At 35.7% G+C, this 18,063-nt stretch overlaps 1 protein-coding gene across 6 annotated transcripts in view; it reads left to right on the top strand.

The window, feature by feature from the left end:
* Positions 1 to 18,063, top strand: part of Atad5 (ATPase family AAA domain containing 5) — a 61,359-nt gene that overhangs the window by 6,936 nt on the left and 36,360 nt on the right. For all 6 annotated transcript variants that reach the window (XM_046424020.2, XM_046424019.2, XM_046424018.2 and 3 more), the window contains exons 3-7: positions 2,479 to 4,394; positions 5,723 to 5,831; positions 10,183 to 10,347; positions 12,452 to 12,575; positions 13,719 to 13,800. In XM_046424020.2, the coding sequence (XP_046279976.1) occupies positions 2,479 to 4,394; positions 5,723 to 5,831; positions 10,183 to 10,347; positions 12,452 to 12,575; positions 13,719 to 13,800 (2,396 nt within the window). The remainder of the gene's footprint in view (positions 1 to 2,478; positions 4,395 to 5,722; positions 5,832 to 10,182; positions 10,348 to 12,451; positions 12,576 to 13,718; positions 13,801 to 18,063) is intronic.

Below are 18,063 nucleotides of genomic sequence, written 5' to 3'. Positions count from 1 at the left end.
CCTCACAACAGCTAGTGCCTCTCTGGATCTTCTTCAACCACACCTGGGCTCATTATAACCTTGGCTCAACTTACTTGGGTGCGTCCATTGTTGCTGACCACAAATGACTAATGTATGACTGACAAAAATATGACTATCCTTAGCTTAATCACCTTGATACCATGAGAGTAATAGCTAGTGCAGGAAGTAGGCAGTAACTGTTTTAGTATCAAAACACTGGAATTGGGCTGGGGTTGTAACTCAGTAGTAGAGCACTTGCCACTGGGTTCGATCCTCAGTACCACATAAAAATATTTAAATAAATAAAATAAAGGTATTGTGTCCATCTACAACTTAAAAAATTTAACTTAAAAAAAACCTGGAATTGTGGCAAGTGTTCTTTTGGTGATCTTTCAATGTAATTTCTACTTGATTTAGTAAATTTTGGGATTCTGGGCTTATTTGCTAAGTATCTGCATCTTAGCAGTAGTAAGATAATGTGTTTATTTAATTTTTATTTTTTGCAGTGCTGGGGATTAGACCTAGAGTCTTACATGTACTAAGCAAGTGTTCTACACTAAGCTACATCCCTAGCCCATGTGTTTATTTTTAACTAAAAAAGTAAAAGGGAATGCGATTGATAACTGTGTGGTCCCTACCATGTGTCAAACTTCACATATTTTTATATACCTATTACAAATTCTGTAAGGTGGTTATTGGTAATCAAAGGTTATAAACAGAGACTAAGAAACATTAATAATTTTTTCATAAGTATAGTAGCCTTGGTTTTGTTTCAGTATAAACTTTTTATTGAAGTATGATGTGTTTGTGTGTGTGTGTGTGTGTGTATGTGTGTATGCGAGCGCCTGCAAATTGACATGACACTGAGATTTGAATGTATTTTTAACTTTAAAGCAGAGTGGTACATATCTGTAAACCCAGTGGCTTGGAGGCCTAGGCAAGAAGATTGTGAGTTTGAAACCAGACTTAGCAATTTAGTGAGGCCCTAAGCCTCTTAGGGAGAGATCCTGTCTCTAATTAAAATATGAAGAGTTGAGAATGTGGCTCAGTGATTGCATGCCCTGGGTTCATTTATTTACCAAAAATAAATAAATAAATGAATAAAGCTTGTTTCTTTCTAATATATCATATTTTGCATCTAAAGGAGCCCCCCCATGCACAATCCAATTTCTCCTTTACTTTTATGGTATTAAGGATTAAACTCAGGGCTATATACCACTGAGCTACCTCTCTAGCCCTTTTTGTGTTGAGACAGGGTCTTGCTAAATTGCCTAGATTGGCCTCTAATTTGTGATCCTCCTTCCTCAGCCTCCTGAGTAGCCAGGATTATAGCCATGTGCCACCACACTCAGTTTTGGTCCAATTTTATTTTATTTTTCCTTTATCTTTTAGTACTTGGAATTGAACCCGGGGTGTTCTACTACTGGATTACACCTCTTTCCCTACTCCCATCCTTTTTTGGGGAGGTGTTGGAGGGGACTAGCAGTTGAACCCAGAGGCACTTTACCGCTAAGCTACATTCCTAGCCCATTTTATTTTTTATTTTTGAGGCAGGATCTCACTAAGCTACTTAGGGCCTCACTAAGTTGCTGAGGCTGGTCTTGAACTTGCATTCTTCCTGCCTAAGTCTCTTGAGTTGTTGGGATTACAGGTGTGTGGTCCCTTTTTAAATTTAATTTTATTATTATTGTTTTTTGTGTTACTGGTATTAATTGAGGGTCACTTTACCACTGAGCTACATCTCCATCCTTTTTTATTTTTTACTTTAAGACAATGTCTTGCTCAGTTGCGGAGGCTGCCCTCAAATTTACAATCCCTCTGCCTCAGCCTCTTGAATAGCTGGGATTACAAGCAAATGTCACTGTACCTGGTTTTATTTTGGGGTGGGATCTCACTAAGTTTCTAAGATTGGCCTATAATTTGTGATCCTTCTGTCTCAGCCTCCTTCTATCTCAAGTCTCCTGAGTCTCTGGGATTCCAGGCATGTATCACCATGTCCAGCCTTTGTTTTTGTTTTTAATTGTTAAAGCAGGGTCTTGCAAAATTGCCCAGGCTGGCCTTGAATTTGCAATCCTACTGTTTCATCATCCTGTTTAGCTGGAGTTATAGGCTGGGATTGTAGGCCTGTGCTACCAAACCCATTAATCCAATTTCTTTTTTCTTTTTCTTTTCTTTTTTTCTTTTTTTTGGTACTTGGGATTGAACCCAGGGTGCTGCATCACTGAGCTACATCTCCAGTCCTTTTTGTTTTTTATTTTGAGACAGTGTCTTGTTGTGTTGCATAGGGCCTCACTAAGTTGTTGAGCCTGACCTTGACCTTGCAATTCAACTGCCTCAGCCTTCCCATTTGCTGGGGTGACAGGGCATGTACTACCACACCTGGCTTCAGTTTCTTAAAATGTTAGAGACATGTTTAAAAGTTACACTTTGTTTTATTTTGCTTTAAATAAATACTTTTTTCTTGTTTTAAATTGCTAGCCATGCAAGAAGCGACGAAAAGATGATGACCGATCTTCCTGTAAAACAATTACAAAATATTTATCACCGATAGGGAAGACTGGAGACAGAGTTTTCTCTCCACCAAAATCTAGTAATATTATGGATTATTTTAGAAAGACTTCACCCACAAATGAGAAGACACACTCAGTGAAAGAGTGTAAGATAAAGTCATCTGCACCATTGCCTGTTGAGAATAACAAAGATTGTAAAAAACCTTTGGACACATTCTCAAATACAGTATTTAAGAAGAAAGTAAAGAGGGTTAATTTATCTCAACAGCTAAATAATATAAAAACTGAGAATGAATCTCCAATTGAAATTAACAGTGATGATAGCAAAGAAGACTGTAGTTTAAATAATGATTTTGTGGAAAATAGTGCTTCTGTTTTACTTTACAATAAACATGTGGAGGTTCTTGTAGAAAGTATTCATGATGTTGAAAGACAGTCAAATGCTATGACTTTCAAGAAAAATTCTAAGAAAGTGAATCCTAAACAAAGGATGACAAAAGGTGATTGTAAAAGGTTAGGAAAAAGGAAATACAGAGATGTAATAGATCTATCTGAAAGTTTACCCTTGGCAGAAGAACTAAATCTGCTTCAAAATAGTGATAAAGACAGCAAAGAGATAGTATCTTCCCTAACTAATGAAATTGAGAGTACTACAAATGAAGCAAACTCTAGTGATCATGTTACTGAAACAGCCCATTTAAATGATTGTACGATAACTGTCTCATATGAAGAATTTTTAAAAAGTCACAAGGAAAATAAAGTGGAACAGATACCAGACTCAACAATGTCAATTTGTTTACCTTCTGAAACTGTTGAGGAAATAGGCACAAGTGGTTATATAAGTGAATCAGAAAACTGTGAGATATCTCAGCTGATGCGCTTTAAGACAGTTACTGTCCTTGCACAAGTTCACCCCATTCCTCCAAAAAGGACAAAGAAAATACCCCCAATTTTCTTGAAACAAAAGAAATTTGAGATGGAAAATAGTCTTTCTGATCCTGAGAATGAACAGACAATTCAGAAAAGAAAATCTAATGTTGTTATACAGGAGGAAGAATTAGAATTGGCTGTGTTGGAAGCTGGAAGTTCTGAAGCTGTGAAACCAAAGTGTACCCTAGAAGAAAGGCAGCAGTTTATGAAAGCATTTAGGCAGCCAGCATCAGATGCAATTAAAAATGGTGTCAAAAAGTCTTCAGATAAGCAGAAAGACCTCAATGAAAAATATTTAAATGAAGAAGGACGAGATAATAATTCTAAGAAAATCATGGAAAATCTTAATATTCAAATGGTTTCAAATGGTAGTTCACAGTCACACGCTGATAGAAGAAGTTTTCCTATGGAGAAAAGTAAAATGCTAAAGAAAAAGAATAAGGAAACATTAGATACTGGGGCTACTACAGGTGAAAACCAAAAAGAAAATCAAAAGAAAGAAACAATTCTTTCCTTAAGAAATAAACAAAATCAGAATAGACTTAGAATGAGTTTGAGACACAAGAAATCAGAAATTTTCAAAAGCACTACATTACTTAACAGTGAAAATCTTGTTTGTGAAGGTATAGCAAATGATGACCCTCTAATGATTTCTTCTCTGTGTGACAAGAATAAATCATCAAGGAAAACCAGCACATCAATTAAAGAAAAGATTATATATCCTAAAGCTGAACCTGAAGACAGATTGGTAAATGTTTCCACACCTAAATCATCCAGACGATCTATAAGAAATAGCAGCACACCTACTACCATTAGAGGTCCTGATTATGAAGATGTACAAGACAATAGTCCAGTAAAGTTTTCTACTCCCAAAACAGCCAGTGTATCAGAAAAGCATAGCCTATACACAGCAGAATTACTAACAGTACCCTCTGATTCAGAGAGCCCTATTAGGTAAAGTTTTGTTTTTATTCCAACGTTCTAATATTCTGCATGCATTATTTGGGAATGAAAATACTACATATGTTGGAGGGCATTCTTTTTTCTTTCTGTTTTCCTTTGACCTGTCATCCCCTAGGGAGATATGGACAGATATATATATATATATATATATATTTCTTTTTAGTTATACATGACAGTAGAATGTATTTTGATATATCATGCATGTATGGAGTATAACTTCCCTTTTTGTGGTTGTACATGACTGTGGAGTTACACTGATTGTGTATTCATATATGAACATAGAAAATTTATATCTAATTCATTTTACTCTCTTTCCCATTCCCATTCCCTCTCCTTTCCTGTATTAGGGCATTATTTTTTCTAGAACACAGCTGATTTGTAAGAAGGCGAAAAGGATTTCAAAATGCTTTTTGTTTCTCACATGTAATTTATAATCAGTCATAATTTCAGAAAAGTTCTAGATGTATTTTAGATGAGTTTTAAACTCTTAATTGTCATAGTTGATAATCCCTGAAAAACTATGCTTCAAATATGTCTTCTGTTCATTTAGCAAATGAGATTAAAAATAAATCATGGAGTATTAACTTGTTGAATAAACGGACACATTTGTGAAGAAGTATATACTTGCATGCTGCTTCTGGATAAATTTAAGAATGATCCTAGAGGATAATTTTTTTTTTTTTGGTACCCAAGAGTGCTTTACCACTGAGCTACAGTCTCAGCCCTTTTTATTTTGAGACAGGATCTCAATAAGTTGCTTAGGGCCTTGCTAAGTTGTTGAGGCTGGCTTTGAACTTGTGATCCTCCTGCCTTAGCCTCCTGAGCCATTAGAAATAAGGGAGAGCACCACCATACCTGGCCTAAGGCTTATTATTTCTAAAGGAATTAACAAATAGTAAACTTTGGCTTCCCCCCAAAAAATTATGATTATGATTTTTATTATGATTATGATTGTTAGGTACCTGGGATTGAATCCAGGGCTGCTTTACCACTGAGCTATATCCTCAACCCTTTTTATTTTTTTGAGACATGGTCTTCCTAAGTTGCTTAGGTCCTCGCTAAGTTACTGAGACTCATCTTGAACTTGCAATCCTCCTGTCTCAGCCTCCCCTGTTACTGGATTACATGTGTGTGTCACCATACCCAGCAAGTTTGACTACTTTTGAATCAAATTGTTAAGAATTGTTTTTTTTTTCCTTCTGTATTATTATAATTAAGTCGAGAAATTGAAGTGTTACTTGGTTTATTCCTATATTTAACTGAGAATTTTACACGTTATAGTCATGAAAATGTTTCTAAATACTTCATCTTTTTTTCAGAATGAAATTTACCAGAATTAGTACTCCCAAAAAAACTAAGAAAAAATGTAATAAAAAGTCTAAGAAATCAGAGGCAACTGGTGGAGATTTTACTTCTCAAAATAGAAAGGTAATTAAAATATTGGAGTCCTATAAATGATAACTATTTCCTTTTTATGTTCTATGTATTATTTATTTATTTATAATTTTGTGGTACTGGGGTTTGATTCCATGGGTCAGGGCTCTGCCACTGTGCTATCTATCCCCAATCCTTTTAATTTTATTTTGAGATAGATTGTTCAGGCTGGCCTTGAATTTGCATCAGCCTCCTGAGTTGCTGGGTTTACAGCTGTGCACCACCACATTTGGCTCTTATTTTCTTTAAAAAAAAAAAAGCAAAAAACCCATGGTACTAAGTACTGTGGAGGTAATAAGCCAAAAGATTCATATTTCGTACATTGGTTAATTATGACCTTGTATTATTTTTCACTATTATCCCATTCCTCTAGATAATGCTTTAAGATATTAAAAACTCTTATTGTGAGATGAAAGCAGTTGAGAAAGAAAGTATAATTTCCTTAGAAAATACTTTCTTATTGACTTACATTCCAATTATTTTCCTTGTGGTTGCATATCTTCGTTTGTGCTGTTGCCACAAAATTACATATACTTTGGGGCTTAACCAACAGCAATTTATTTCTCACGGTTCTGGGAACTGGGATGTCCAAGATCAAGGTCCCAGCAGAGACCTAGTAACTTATGTGTAACGCTCTGCCATCTTCCTCAAATGGCAGAGAGCAAGCCAAGAGAGGGCTTTATCCTTATAACCAAATTACCTCTCAAAGGCCCTACCTCCTAATATTATCACACTGAAGGTTAGGATTTCTACATAGGATGCATTAAATCATACCTATAGGTCATAACTGTATTTCTATTTTATATCTATAATTTAGATTTTTTTTTTTTTTTTTTAGAGAGAGAGAATTTTAATATTTATTTTTTAGTTTTTGGCGGACACAACATCTTTGTATGTGGTACTGAGGATCGAACCCGGGCCGCATGCATGCCAGGCGAGAGCGCTACCGCTTGAGCCACATCCCCAGCCCTAATTTAGATTTTTTGAAACATGGTTCCTCAACCTAGATATTTGGGCTGGATAATTTTGTTGTGGAGAGCTATGCTATGCATTTATTATAGGATATTTAGCAGCAACCCTGGTCTCTACCTCTAAGAAACCAGTTACACTCCTACTCCTCTAGTGATGACAACCAAAAATGTCCACAAATATTGCTAAATATCAATTGCAGAGAGGAGAAAAATCACCTCCCTTGAAAAACAATTCCTCTAAAGAAATAGGTAGGAAATATATACACACACACACACAAACAGTTTAGTTGCTTCTGCAGAATAAAGCTGCTTGTCTGTCCCCACTGTGAGAGAATTGGATTGTATACCTATTAGTATAAATGCCTTTATACTAATAGTTAAATTTTCCTTAAACTTTATTCTTCTGTGCTTAGATTTTTGTGTGTGTGTGTGTGTGTGTGTGGTGCTGGAGTTTCCTCATTTCATGAACTAACAAGTTTCTTCATCTATACTATAAGGTTAAGTAATATTTACTTTTGGGGCTGGGGATGTGACTCAAGCGGTAGCGCGCTCGCCTGGCATGCGTGCGGCCCGGGTTCGATCCTCAGTACCACATACAAACAGAGATGTTGTGTCCGCCGAAAACTAAAAAATAAATATTAATAAATAAATAAATAAATAAGAAGCAGCAGAGGACAAAAAATATTTAAAAAAAATAATATTTACTTTATGAGATTAATAATGTGGGTACTAAGCACAATGCCTACAATGTGATAAGAAATCAAAAATGACAGTTGTTAAATAAAACCAAGAGATAGCAAGCTTTTGTAGCAGTTTTTAAAAGATTCTTCTTCTTTATATTGTGTACTTGTAGATGGACAAAACGTCTTTATTTATTATTATGTGGTGCTAAGGATTAAACCCAGAGCCTCACATGTGCTAAGGCAACCACTGTGCCACTGAGCTGTAGCCTCAGCTCCTAGCAGTAGTAGTTTTGACTCAAGGATTGTATCAGAATCACTTGGTGGCTTTTCTGGAACATGCACACATCGATTCACTCTGAAGACAATCCAATTCTCCCATAGTGGGGACAAGCAGCTTTTTTGCAGAAGCAACTATACTGTTCATATGTGGGGTGTGTGTGTGTGTGTGTGTGCGCACGCACGCATGTGTGCACACACACACGCACACACACATCTATATATATCTCCTACCTATTTCTTTAGAGGAATTGTTTTTCAAGGGAAGTGACTTTTTTCCTCCCTGCGATTGATATTTAGCAATGTCTGTGAACATTTTTTGTTGGCATCACTAGAGGAGTGGGAGTGCAACTGGTTTCTTAGAGAGAGAGACCAGGATTGCTGCTAAACATTCTATAATAAATGCATAGCACAGCTCTCCACAACAAAATTATCAGCCCAATGATGGTATAATAACTGTAAGTAGTTAGATGATCCTTACCCTGTTGGAAAGCACTCTAGATGCCAGCTGATTATACCACAGCTAACGGTTAAAAGTCTGAAGTCAACTTTATTGCATACATCATGTTCTTTTTTATTTAATTCTAAAGGACAACTTCCAACTTTAATTTTGGAAGTACTGGGCGTTGGTTTGTCCTATGTATTTCTTAGAATTGGGATTCAGTAAATCCAGCAAGACAAATCTTGTGAATGTGTCCAAATTGGGTCTGGATCAATTATTTTATTTCATAGTCTGTCAATGAACCTCTTAACAGAGGACTGTGATTTTTCTCAGAAGCCTTATCACTGTGTCCTAGCTTTAGGAGAAAAATCTTAATAATTTTCTGGGAGAAATGTATCATGTTTCTATGAAAATAAATAGTAAACTGGTTTTCCTAAGAGCACTAAAAGCTTGGTGTTTATCCATCTAGATAATACTAATAGTTAAATTTTCCTTAAACTTTTTAAAAAAAATATCTTTGTTTATTTATTTATTTTTATGTGGTGCTGAGGATCGAACCCAGGGCCTCACACAAGCTAGGCGAGTACTCTACCGCTGAGCCACAACCCCAGCCCCTTTCCTTAAACTTTATTCTTCTGTGATTAGATATATTCTGGGGGCGGGGGCTGGAGATTGAATCCAGGACCTTGTGCATGTGAGGCAAGCACTCTACCAAGTGAGCTATATCCCTGGCCCTAGATATATTCTTTTTAAAGGAATCACATAAAGTAAACTCTTTGGCATTTTGCTATATATATATGGTTTGTTTGTTTGTTTGGGGTACTGGGAATTAAACCCAGGGTTGTTTAACCACTGAGCCATATCCCCATCTCTTTTTATTTTTTGAGACAGGAGCTCACTGAGTTGCTTAGGGCCTCGCTAAATTGTGGGGTTGGCTTTGAACTCAATATCATCTTGTCTCAGCCTCCTGAGCCGCTGGGATAATAGGCATGCACCATCCACTCCTGTCCCCCACCCACTTTTTATTTTTATTTTGAAACAGGGTCTGGCTAAATGATTAAGACCTTGCTAAATTGCTGAAGTTAGTCTTGAACTTGCAGTCCTCCTGCCTCAATCCTTCAAGTTGCTGGGATTACAGGTGTGCATCACTGTGCCTGGCTTGTATATGTTTTTAATCCCAATGAAAAGATTCAAGGAATTCGGAATGGAGAAGCACATTCTCTGGAAGATAATATTTGAATGTACAAGGTCACATTATACATCAATGGCAGAGCCAAGATTGAAAGACAGATGTTATTCTTGGCTAGTACCATTTTACATATCATAATACCTTTTCAGCCTCACTCCAAAGGATCCAGCCTAAAATACTCTCTACTCCTAAACTCCTATGGCTTATTTTTTTATGTATCTAGTATGTATCATTCTCCCAGTCTGTCTTTCTGTGTTTCTTGTTTTCTGTGTATATATAAGATATATACATACACACAATAGCATATACTATGTTATTGCCAGTATGTTTTTACTTTCTTCCCTGCCATATAAAAGTTCCTAGAAGTCAAGGTTCATGTACTATGTTTTTTTCTTTTATGGTATCCAATTCAGAGCTTTGCATACAGTAGACTGAGTGACTATTTGTATTTGGAAACTATTTTACCTGATTTTGGTGACTAAAATAAAGGAATATATTGCCATGAAGATGATGAGAAAATAACCATCAATCCTAATCTATATTACAGACATGCTTCTAGGTGTTTTGCCTACAAGTAAATCTTTATCAAGATAATTTCAAATAGGAAAAGTAAACTAATCATAACTACATACTTTTCATTTTAAGGTTCCTAGTAAGGTGTGATAACCATTTCTTTCTTGGTTATTTGATTTACAATTATATTTTCCTATTATTATATACTTTTTTCTATTATTAAATATAAATATTTGCCATGGCTAAATTAATATTTCAAATTTTTGTCTAGGCAAGCAAAACTCAAAAAAATATATCAAAAGCAAAACAATTGATCGAAAAAGCAAAAGCTTTACACATCTGTAGGTCAAAGGCTACTGAAGAAACAGTGATACCTTTAAGGCGTTCCTCTAGACATCAGAGGCTTCCTGAAGGAGAGAAACCACCAAAAACAGAAGTAAGTACTATAAATATCTATAGTATTAATTCTGTCCTATTTTGCTTGGAATGAGAGAAAGAAACTTTATAAGGTCATAGGTAGCATTATATGATAGCCTTGAAGTGGAAGACAGAATATCCTTTTCAGTTTTGCTTTAGAAGCCTTTGGCTTTCTTTTGCTTACAAAATACAACCTGAATCTTTCTCAAGTCAACTGAAAATCTTCCATACCTGAACCGGCTCTTCCCGTTTTTCGAAACAGTTCTTTACTCCAGTCACACTAAATTATTCATTTCTTCCTCAAGTGGTACAATTTTCACTGATTTCATTGTGTTTTTCTCATCTTGAGATACATATTCCAAGTATTCTTTTCTACCTGAGATTTCTTGCTCAGCCTTAAAGATTATGCTAAAGTGACACTATCTTCTTTTTTTTTTAAATAAAGCTTATTGAGATTAATTCACATACCATATAATTCACCATTTAAAGTGCGTAATTCAGTGCCTTATAGTATATTCACAGTTATACATTCATAATAATCAATTTTAGAGCACTTTTATTACCCCTAAAAGACATCCAGTCTCTCTTTGCTGTCAATTCCTAATCCTCCCATTCCCCCGCCCTTGCCAATACTAATCTGCTTTCTATTTCTATGAACTTGCGTATTCAAAACATTTCATGAAAACAGTATCATATAACATGTGGTCCTTTTTGTTCAGATTCTTTCATTAGTATATGTTAGAAAAATTCATCCATGTTGTAGCCTAAGTGTTCCTTTTTATTGCCAAATAATTTCCCTGAGTTTATACTATATTTTATTTACTCATTCACCATTTGGTGGACATTTGGGTTGTTTCTTTCTGGCTATTATAAATAATACTATGTAAATTCTACCACCTTTCTTTGAAAGCTGTGCTGATGCTTTTGAGACAAATAGCTTCCTTTCCTATATGTATTTTATTTTCATGGGTTTTTTGTTCTTTAGCAGATACTGCCCTCAACACCCTAAGTTAGAGCTAAACTATCTACTCATGTAGTAGTTCTCTCTCTCCTAATCCTTTTTGTAACATTTAAAGCAGACAATTGAGTATTATTTGTCTGTGTATTCCCAGAGCCTCCTATATTAACTCACATATAGTAGGTGTTCAATAAATATATGCTGACCACAGGAAAATAACAAACTTCGTATTAATTTCTAGGATGTATAGTTCTAAAAAGGATATGGCTAGAATTTTTATAGCTTGGCCATATTGATCCTTCTTTTTTGGAAAAGTGGCTTCTTTTAAAATGAAGTCCCATGGTCATATTAAAACTACTATTTGCTATCATATAAAGTTGTATGATGTAAACATATACTCCTATCATTCTATCATGTTTTTTCTTTTCAATCAAATAATGTCCGGTAGGAGATACATGGAGCTGCTAATTTAATTGCCAGATCTATGGTTTCTATCACTATAACCTTTTGTATATTTTAATGACATTGGTTGTATGATTTATAATAGCTCCCTTACCTGTGTTTGCTTTCAACGATTTCAGTTGTCTATGATCAATCATGGTCTGGAAATAATAAATAAAAAATTCCAGAAATAAGCAATTAGGGTCTGAGTGGCTTAATGAAATTTTGTGCTGTTCCACTCTGTCTGATCTAGGACAGTGCAGATCAGTATATCCATGTTCTACATACCACTTGCCCATTAATCATTTAGTAGTCATTTCAGTTATCAGATCATCTGAAGCAGTATTGTAGTGCTTGTGTTCAAGTACCCTTATTTTATTTAATAATGGCCCCAAAATGCAAGAGTAGGGAGGCTAGCAATTGAATATGTCAAAAAAGAGCCAAGCTTTTTTTTTTAAGTGAAAAGGTAAAAATAAGAAGGAATTTTTTTATCTGTAAAATTATGAAGAAGTAAAAAGAAATTCATTCTAGTTTTGCTCTCATATCTCAAGCTACAAAAATAACAGCAACAGTATGTGATAAGTTAAGTACGTATACAAAAGAAACCTAGTATATGTAGGGTTTGAACTGTCTGAGATTTTAGGCATCCACTGGAATTATTGGAATATATATCCCCTGTAAGGAGAAATACTGTATTTATTTTTTTTTTCTTATTTTATCTTAGGATGTTATAATAATAGATTCAAGTCCTACTTCTTTAAAGACATCAGAGAAAAATCAGAAGAAACTTCAGTGTTTGAACGATGTGCTAGGAAAAAAGCTTGACAAGTCTCCTAAAAATGTACCTGGTAATCAGATTTAATACCTTTTATAATGAATAGTAGAACCTTTGGGGAGATCATTCTGACTGTACTCACGATGGAAATTTAGTCTCTTTTGTAAAATGGATAATTTTAATTATATTATTATTTCCTTTTTAATAAGCAAAATTTTGATATAGTGAAGAGTCTTTCAGAGGGAAAATAGTCATATTTTTTTTTTCACTTTTTTTTTTTTGTTTGTTTGTTTGATACCAGGGATTGAACCCAGGGGCACTCAACCTCTGAGCCACATCCCCAGTTTTTTTTTTTTTTTTTTGTGTGTGTGTGTGTGTGTGTTAAAGACAGGATCTGGCTGAGTTGCTTAGGGCCTCTCTGAGTTGCTGAGGCTAACTTTGAACTCACTATTCTGCCTCAGCTTCCCCAAGCAGCTGGGATTACAAGTGTGCGCCACTGTGCCCAGCTTTGTTCACAATTTTAAGTTTGTCTGTAAGTATATTTTAACTTACTGCATCTCTATTATATTTATTTATTTAAGTTAGTGTTTCCCAAACTTAACTGATCATCAAAATTATCTGGTTAAGGGCTGGGGTTGTAACTCAGGGGAACAGCACTTGCCTAGTATGTGTGAGGAACCTCAGCACCACATAAAAAATAAATAAATAAATAAATAAATAAAATGAAGGTACTGTGTCCATCAACAAGTAAAAATATTTTTTAAAAATTATCTGGTTAAATCAAAACTTTTATTAATGCTTTAGATCTTTTCCTATTTATATTGAACAAGAATCTCTAGAGGTAGGTTGTGGGAATCTTTAGTTACAAATAAAAGCTTCCAAGGAGATTCCTATATTGCCATGTTGAAGGAATAGATCATTATATAGAAATTTTATAATTAACCAGGCGTGGTGATACACACCTATAATCCCAGCTACTTGGAAGGTTGACGAAGGAGGATCACATGTTTGAGGCCAGCCTGGGCAATTTAGTGAGACCCTGTATCAGTAAAAAATAACAAGGGTTTGGGATGCACCTCAGTGGTAGAGCACCCCTCAGTACCAGGGGGAATTTGTTTTTTAATTTTTAGAATTCTAAAAAGATATAATTTTGAAAGTAGCGGAAAATAAGTGGAGATTGTAAGCATTGATACTAACTGAAGTTTTTTTTTTTAAGGAAAAATGAAAGTTGCCCCTTTATTTATTGCCAGAAAGGTTCCAAAAACAGCTGATCCTGACTTTGGTTTGGAAGAGAGCAGGTAAGTCCAATGTAAGTTTTAAAATACCAAAATATTTTATGGAATACATTTTGTATTTATTCATTTATTTTGGTGAGAAAGCATGTGTATTATCATTTGGAGCTTTACTAAGTCCATTTTAAAAGATGACACTAGAGCGGAGTCCGGCAGTAGCACATGTGTGTAATCCTAGCTGCTTGGGAGGCTGAAGCGGGGGATCGTGACTTCAAAACCAGCCTCAGCAACTTAGCAAGACCCTGTCTCAAAATAAAACATAAAAAGTGCTGGGGATGTGACTCAGTGGTAAATTGCCCCTGGGTTCAATCCCTAGTACCCTACCTCCAACCCCGAAAAAGATGACACTCCTGACAGTGCTACCACTGCTATGATCCTGATTATTTACAAATGCTTTGTGGTCATCTCTAGACATAAAATGAGAATAGTAAATAGTAAATAAACAAAACAAAAATATAAAAGAGTGATTATGAACGTTCTGTAAATATTTATATAGCTACTGTGTGCCATGCAGTATTTTTGGCACTAGGTATATTCTGGGGAAGAAGACAGAATCCCCCTGTCCTCATGAGGATTATAGACTAAATAAAAGATTGTTTAGGGCTGGGGATGTGGCTCAAGCGGTAGCGCGCTCGCCTGCCATGCGCGCGGCCAGGGTTCAACCCTCAGCACCACATACAAACAAAGATGTTGTGTCTGCCGAAAACTAAAAAAAGATAAATATTAAAATTCTCTAAAAAAAATTAAATAAAAGATTGTTTCTATAATTAAATATTAGGTCAACAAATGAAAAATTGGCATTGTGCTAAAGAGAGGTACAAAATGCTATTAGAGTTTATATTAAGGAAGTTTGGTTTGATCAAGGAAGGCTTTGTACAGGAAATGATACCTGAACTGAAATCTAAAGGAATATCAGGAGTTCATCAGGGGGAGAAACAGTGTTCCAGCCAGAGAGAACAATCTGTGTCAAAGTACTTGTAGCTAGACGGAACATGGGAGTTTCCAAAGATTGAAATAATACCAGTGTGACTTGAACACAGAGAGCAAGGGTGGGAAGAATATGAGATTAAGCTGGAGAGGTGGGTGCTAGCCATTATAGGATCTTGGAGGCAGTCTAAAAGGATTTTGATTATACTAAGAACAAAAAGAAGTAGCCAAAGGGTTTTAAGCATAATACATATATAAGCAGAATTGGATTTTGGAAGTTTAATGTGCCTGCTGAATTAATCTAACAACTGCATAGAGAATAGAATGAGAGATTCAAGTTGTAATTTGCCAGCTTGGACAAATTAGTGAGACCCTGTCTCAAAATTTAAAAAAATAAAAAGGGCTGGGGGACTGGGGTTGTAGCTCAGTGGTAGAGCACTCACCTCTGATGCATGGGACCTTAGGTTTGATCCTCAGTACCACATAAAAATAAACAAATAAAAATAAAGATCTTGTGTCCATATACAACTAAAAAAATATTTTAAAAAAAGTGTTGGGGATGTAGTTTAGTAGTAGAGTACTCTTAGGTTCAATTCCCAATATGCAAGTAAATAAATAAACACGAAAAAAAAACAGAATATCATGATTCCAATATTTCTGTTGACTTTAAAAAATTGATTTAGAGATAATGATATTGAATTATCTGATCTGGGCACATAGTACATCTTTCTTAGTTTGAAATTTCTTTTGACTATGTGCTATAGTTTTCAGTGTAGAAATTTTGTACACATTTTGTTAAATGGATCTCTTAAGTATTTCATTATTTGATGTTATTGTAAATGATACTATTTTTTTATTTTCATCATAATGGTACTATTTTTTAATTTTCATCGTAAATGGTACATTTTTTATTTTCTAGTTGTTTATTTCTCTAATTTTAGATTTTTTGATACTGAGGACTGAACCCAGGGGTACTCTGCTAGTGGGCTACAGCCCTTTTTGTTTTTTATTTTGAGGTAGGGTCTCTCACTAAGTTGCCAAGGTTGGCCTTGAACTTAGGATACTTCTGCCTCAGCCTCCGAAATCCCTGGGATTACAGGTGTGCACCATTGCTCCTGGCTGTTTGTTTCTTTTTTTTTCTTTTTTTAATTACTATTAGTTGTTCAAAACATTACAAAGCTCTTGACATATCATATTTCATACATTTGATTCAAGTAGATTATGAACTCCCACTTTTACCCCGTATACAGATTGCAGAATCACATCCGTTACACATCCACATTTTTACATACTGCCATACTAGTGTCTGTTGTATTCTGCTGCCCTTCCTATCGTCTACTATCCCCCCTCCCCTCCCCTCCCATCTTCTCTCTCTACCCCATCTACTGTAATTCATTTCTCTCTCTTGTTTTTTTTCCCCTTTCCCCTCACTTCCTCTTACATGTAATTTTTTTAACAATGAGGGTCTCGTTCCATTTCCATGCAATTTCCCTTCTCTCTCCCTTTCCCTCCCACCTCTCGTCCCTGTTTAATGGTAATATTCTTCTCATGCTCTTCCTCCCTGCTCTGTTCTTAGTTGCCCTCCTTATATCAAAGAAGACATTTGGCATTTGTTTTTTAGGGATTGGCTAGCTTCACTTAGCATAATCTGCTCTAATGCCATCCATTTCCCTGCAAATGCCATGATTTTGTCATTTTTTAGTGCTGAGTAATACTCCATTGTGTATAAATGCCACATTTTTTTTATCCATTCATCTATTGAAGGGCATCTAGGTTGGTTCCACAGTCTAGCTATTGTGAACTGTTTGTTTCTTTATAGATAATTAATTCATCTTTATCCTGTATATCCTATAATCTGCCAATTCACTTAATTTCTTCTTTTTTTTCTTTTTGATACCAGGGATTAAACCCAGGGGCATGTAACCACTGAGCTACATCCCCAGCCCTTTTTGTATTTTATTTAGAGATAGGGTCTTGCTGAGTTACTTAGGGCCTTGCTAAATTGCTGAGGCTGGCTTTGAATTTGTGATTCTCCTGCTTCAGCGTCCCCAGCCATTGGGATTACAGGTGTGCATCACTGCGCTGGCTCAATTTCTTCTTCTTCTGTTTTTTTTAACCCAGCCCCAGTTTATTAGAAAAGGTGTGAACAAGGCTATATCAACAGGAGTGGCCCTTCCCAGCCCTTTATTCACTCTACCTGTACCCTGGTTGTTGTGCCTCCTAGGACACAGCTTCAAGTGGCCTGGGCAGCAGGGTCTCTAAAACCTACTCTACTCAATTAATTTAATTTCTTAATTTTTAAAGATTCTGGTTTTTGTTTTTTAAGTTCTGGGGATAGAACCCAGGGCCTCACACATGCTAGGCAAATGCCCTACCCCTGAACTATACCTCTAGCCCTTTAAAAAAATTTTTTTTTTGTGTGTGTGTGTATGTGATAAGGTCTCAGTTATCTAGGCTGATCTGGAACTTGTGATCCTCTTGTCTTGCCTTTCAGGTAACTAGGATTATAGGCATGTGCTACCACATTTGGCCTTTAATGTATATTTTGAAATGGTGGAGTTTTTTGTTTTGTGACTAGGATTGAACCCAGGGGTGCTTAACCACTGAGCCATATCCCCAGTCCCTTTTTTTTTTAATATTTATTTTTTTATAGTTGTACACAATAACTTTTTATTTTTATGTTTTTATGTGGTGCTGAGGATCGAACCCAGGGCCTTGCACAAGCAAGGCAAGCGCTCTACCTCTGAGCCATAACCTCAGCCCCTCCCCAGCCCTTTTGACTTTTAATTTTGAAATAGCATCTCGATAAATTGCTTGGGACCTCGATAAGTTGCTGAGGTTGGCCTCAAACTTAGATCCTCTTGCCCAGCCTTCCAAGTTTCTGGAATTAGAAGTGTATACCACTGAGCCAAGTCAGGACTTTTTAATTTAATGAGAGGTTTGATCTTGTTTAAAAGTCACAGAGGAGGATTAAGGAGAAGCTGAGCATATAGGAGAAATCTTTAGGGTTTGTTGGGACAATTACATGGAATCAGTTTCAAGTTATTTTAGAGGAATAAGCCTTGTGTTATAGAGAGCAACTTTCCTATTTTAAGAGGAGAGAGACAGGGCTGGGACTATGGCTATAGCTTAGTGGTAGTGTTTGCGTATCATGTGTGAGACACTGGGTTGGTCCTTGGCACCACATAAAATAAAATAAAGGTTATTGTGTCCACTTACAACTAAAAACAAAAAAATGACAGAGAGAGGATAGATTTGCTGAATTTCCTGATTATGTGTTTTTTACATAGGAAGATGAAGAAATTATATGTTATTATATGTTGTTTCCTCTCTAGTGTAAGA

This window comes from Marmota monax, unplaced genomic scaffold (assembly GCF_021218885.2).
Source record: "Marmota monax isolate L192 unplaced genomic scaffold, Marmota_monax_Labrador192_F-V1.1 WCK01_AAM20220418_F8-fsc00296, whole genome shotgun sequence".
Taxonomy (NCBI): Eukaryota; Metazoa; Chordata; class Mammalia; order Rodentia; family Sciuridae; genus Marmota; species Marmota monax.
This window is presented reverse-complemented; position numbering and strand designations above follow the sequence as displayed.